The following is a 5,171-nucleotide window of genomic DNA, read 5'->3' as shown; positions in this document are numbered from 1 at the left end:
ATATATATATATATATATATATATATATATATATATATATATATATATATATATACACATGTGTATATATAGATAGATAGATAGATAGATAGATAGATAGATATGTATGTATATACACGTACATACATGCATGCATGCATACATACATATATAATTAAACATCAACGTGTATGTACAAATCTACGTATATATAATATTGCACACAAGTGTGTGTATACATGGCTTAATATATATATAGTTTAAACCCACACACACCAATTTCAATCAAATATTTCGTTCCTTTCCCATTTTTTTTCTTATAATTTCTTCATTTTTTCCACTTACCTTCTTTGAGCAAAACCGAATTTCTCAAAAGCCATCTCTTTCAAAGACGGTCTTTTCCCTGAGTTATTTCTGTTGGTGGTGGTCATGGTAGGAACTTAGCCGTATAACTCGCACACCAAGGATAGGTTAACGATAAATAATTAATGAAATAATTAAATAAATAATGATAAATAATAACAATAACAACTAATAATGATGTGTCGTCTGTTTATCAACAAATAATGTCGGTCGCTCTCACTCCCTCTGTATATTTATACATATATATATTTCTACATATATATTGTTATTGCTGTAGTTTGTGACTATTTGTTGCTATTATTATTACTGTTGTTGTTATTATTATTATTTGTCAATGAATTGGTCACACTGGATGTTTGTGATGGAGCAACACTGACCAAGACATGTCCTATACTTTCTTGTTGTCACATCCGACCTACTCTGTTCTCCTCTCTTTCCCCCCCTCTCTCTCTCTCTCTCTCTCTCTCTGCCCCGCTTTCTTCTCTTCTCTTTTTCCTCTCTCTCTCCTCTTCACTTTTTCTTATTCTACGATTATTCTATTCCGTTCCTCTTCGATATTATTATTGTTCTTTATGTATTCATCCCCGCCCTCTCTCTCTCACACACACACACATACACACACACACATTATTAGATCTCTGTTTTCTAACTCAATAAAAATATCTTACGATATTATATATATATATATATATATATATATATATATATATATATATATATATATATATGAATGTATGTATGCATGCATGTATGTATGTATGTATATATGTATGTATGCATATGTGTGTATATGTATGTGTATGTATGTATATAAATATATCGGTTCCGTCTCTCTCATATAGTTTATTCTCTCTCTTTCTCGTGTGTATGTAAGTGTGTATATATATATGTGTGTGTGTGTGTGTGTGTGTGTGTGTATGTATGCATATATGTGTGTGTGTGTGTGTGTGTGTATATCTTTCTCTCTCCCTCTCCCCCTCTCTCTGAATATATAACGTTCCGCTCTTCTCACTTCTCTTGTATTCTCTTATTCTCTTCTTCCCAGCCATATTCTCCCTTATTCTTTTTATATATTCTCTTATTCTCACTTCTGATTTGATCTGTGGCTGCCTATGTGTGTGTTTATGTCATGTGTTTATGTCATGTGTTTATCTCTCTCTCTCTCTCTATGTGTGTGTGTGTGCGTGTGTGTGTGTGTGTGTATACAGACAGGTTTTATAAATTTATTGATGGTTGTTTTATGATCGTCTTTCTTCGCATGTTTCTTATTCTCTGTTATCGTTTAACCTCATATCAATTATGATCGATGAGACCTATGAACAAGATATTCCGACCGTGACCATCATGTCTGGCGTCTTTTCGATATTTTTTCTTCCTATATTGGTTATCTAAGACAGCATTTTTTCCTACATATGTCCTGTCCTAGACACATTCAATAATTTTGTCCTTGATACACTATGAAAAGAGCGTGAATTAAGGTTGATTTGACTGCTATTTCTAACAGATCGAATGACCCCATACAGCCTCTTGTTTTCCCTTAAACACCGCGCGCGCTCGAGCGTGCATATACGTGTACATCTGTGTGTATGTGTGTATACGTGTATGTGTGTACATTTTTAGTCCCAGGTCAACCTTGTGTGTATACATACATGCATGCATGCATGTACATCTATCTGTATATATGTATTTATGTGTGTGTATGCGTATCGGTGTGAGTATGTGCACGTGTATAAGTCTTATATGTGTGTGATTATACGTGTGTGATGCTTTGTCCCGGGTCAACCTCGCACCTGCATGCGTGTTTGTGTGTGTGCATGTGTGTATGTATATGTGTGTCTGTGCGCGCGTGTGTGTGAGAGAAAGAGAGAGACTATGGGATTACGTGTCTGATGTTTAATCCTAGTTAAACCTTAATCGAGCAGACGAACCCGTGATAAAAATATAAAAAGCTTTCCAGCCACGATCATCCCGTCTTTCTTTAAGCGTACGAAGGTCGTTTTTCAACGACGAAGTTTCGATGTCGATCTAATTGGGTAAGTGACTCGCACAGTGATGTAGCTAAGACTGTGTGCCGCCCGGGGCAGTAATCGAGTTCCCCCCTCCTTCAACGAGCCGTCAAGCCCATACAGGCTTATCACAGCAGACATGAAAAATGCCATCACCTTAAAAGCGTCTCCTGGGGACGGGCTGCATGACTCGCCACCGCCACAACCAACCCAGCTGCGACTCTGTACCTGCACCTTGGACAAGTTTCTTTTACGACAATATCCCCTGGCAGAACAAAAGCCTTGTGAGCGGACTGGTAGATGGAAACAGAAAGAAGCCCATTGAGTATCATCTTCATCACCATCGTCGTCATCATCATCATCGTCTCGTTATTGTTTCACTGTCTACTTTTCCATGATTGCACGAGTAAGCACCTATTACATTCTCAGAGTGGTTGGCCTTTTTTGGAAGGACATCGAGCCGTAGAAACCGTGCAAAATCAGACTGGAGCCTGGTGCAGCCTTCCAGCTTACCAGCTATGTTTAAACAGTCCAACCCATGCCAGCATAGACAACAGACGTTAAATGATGATGATGATGATGGGTGCTCTTCCTGTTGCCAACCCTCACCTGTTTCCAAGCAGGGTAATATTTCCCTAATGGCCAGACATGTTCATGCAGAACATTGGAAATGCAAGATTTTCACTTATAACAATCATGTGATGTGGAGACAAGTCAACACACACACACACACGTACATGTGCAAATATACATGACTGCTGTTTTTTTCAGTTTCTATCTACCAAATCTACTCTCAAGGCTTTTATTGGGCCAAGACTATCTTAGAAGACACCTGCCAAAAGTGGTATGTGGATGCATTGAATTTGAAACCATGTGGTTGGAGAGCAAGCTATAGCCTGAGGCTGACCAGAGCCCTGTGAGTGAATTTTATAGACAGAAACTGGAAGAAGCCCATCTTACATAAACATATGTATATATATATTTGTGTGTGCTCAAGGGTGTGTTTTTATTAACCCCTGCCACCGCTTGACAACTGGTGTTGGTGTGTTTACATCCCAGTAACCTAATGGTTTGGCAAAAGAGACTGATTGAATAAGTCTTAGGCTTAGCAAAAAAAAATATAAATCAAGTATTGAGGTCAATTCATTTGACTAAAAACCCTTCAAGATGGTGCCCCAGCATGGCTGCAGTCTAATGACTGAAACAAGTAAAATATAAAAGATACACACATACATATACAGAGTGCAACAGAAGTGAAAAAGAAAACCTTCCGTATTTTACAAAGCCATTCATGTAGCGCCGGTGAAGTTAGACAGGTGGTAATGGTGTCTTTATGCAGCTAATGTTTTACCGAAGTTTTTATCTTTCTTCTTCTTCTCAAGTTACCAGTCATTTGCTGTTGAAACATTTATCAAGAATGGCAAACGTGGGATGATTTTTTCCACACCCTGTAAGCTTATGAGTATACATACATACATACATACATACATACATACATATATATGTATATATTACATGTATATATATGTATATGTGTATATATGTATATATATATATATATATATATATATATACATATATATGTATGAATATATGTATGTATATATGAATGTATATATAAATTATATATATATTATGTATATATGCATGTATATGTGAGTAAAGGTATGTAAATATAAATTATATATATATTATATTATTTATATATATATACATATATATTATATATAAAAACATACATGTGTGTGTGTGAAAAGCAGGCAAAGTTCCAGGAACCTGAAACTAATCTCTTAATATCAAACTTCAAGCATTTTGCTTCACAACTCAGCCTCAAACTTCACTTAAGTTACACTTCGCTTGAGTTCAACCTCAATTTCCTTCTCATTTCAAACCTTTGCCACCATATTACTCACTCTCACTTCAAAACTAAACTAAACTCAACTCAACCTCAAACACAATTGCAGCCCTCACTCCGCTTCAACTTTGAATCCCATTTCAATCTTTCTATCTGCTTTTTATCCATCTTTTTACCTGCTTCATATTTCTCCAATCATTTGCCACCATCTCAATCCCAGCCTTGGCTTAATATTACATCAACTTCTTCAAGTTATAAACATTACATCAACTTCTTCAAGTTTATATACGCACACCTTCATACATATATTTTTAATTTGTTGTTTTCACTTTTACCATTTTGAAAAGCAGCAAACGATTTCAATGGTTTTTCTTATAAGACTGACAAAGGAAGTTGAGTTTAACCCTAGGCATTAAGAGCCACTGATGAGAATCATGGTGATCTGCACCTAAATTCGAAATCATGATATAGCTGTGTATGCTAGGGACTTTACCTCTCTTTGTCAGTCATTAAGTATAGTGCTTTAGTAGCTTTAGAGTTAATTTAACTAAGCACCCCCTCCATCACTTTTGTGACCGCCATTAATTTTGCTAATAAGCTTGTGGGTTGGCTGCGTTTTAGGTGTAAGGGAATATATTCTCAATGTGCCTTGAGAATATAACCTCTCATGCCTAAAACACAGCTGATCCACAAATTAACAATACACACCTTGTATGTGTATTCAATTTTGTTTATATATATATATATGAATAATAACAATAAATGGAGCAAAACGCATATAAATAAAAGTTCCTTTAATTCCTACACATGTTTCAAAATATATGTTTACTCTACTCCAAAGAAGTAAGATCTGCTGGAATTCCACATATATTCACTGTCAGGGAACCAACATATAGAAGCAAGACAAAAGTGTAATTTTTGCTACCCATGGTAACTATTAACATATTTACATTGTCAAAGTTTTTTAA

The 5,171-nt window shown here is 35.7% G+C and overlaps 1 protein-coding gene across 7 annotated transcripts in view; it reads right to left on the bottom strand.

Moving 5' to 3' along the window:
- Positions 1-785, bottom strand: part of LOC106877320 (oxidation resistance protein 1) — a 367,386-nt gene extending 366,601 nt beyond the window's left edge. For 4 of the 7 annotated variants that reach the window (XM_052976265.1, XM_052976268.1, XM_052976267.1 and 1 more), the window contains exon 1: positions 325-785. In XM_052976265.1, the coding sequence (XP_052832225.1) occupies positions 325-410 (86 nt within the window). In that variant the 5' untranslated portion in view covers positions 411-785. The remainder of the gene's footprint in view (positions 1-324) is intronic. The other 3 variants (XM_052976271.1, XM_052976272.1, XM_052976270.1) reach the window with 1 other exon arrangement.
- Between the last annotated feature and the right edge of the window lie 4,386 nt (positions 786-5,171).

The sequence above is a fragment of the Octopus bimaculoides genome, chromosome 24 (genome assembly GCF_001194135.2).
Source record: "Octopus bimaculoides isolate UCB-OBI-ISO-001 chromosome 24, ASM119413v2, whole genome shotgun sequence".
Taxonomy (NCBI): Eukaryota; Metazoa; Mollusca; class Cephalopoda; order Octopoda; family Octopodidae; genus Octopus; species Octopus bimaculoides.
The sequence above is the reverse complement of the archived record's forward strand: the minus strand, read 5'-3'. Positions and strand labels throughout refer to the sequence as shown.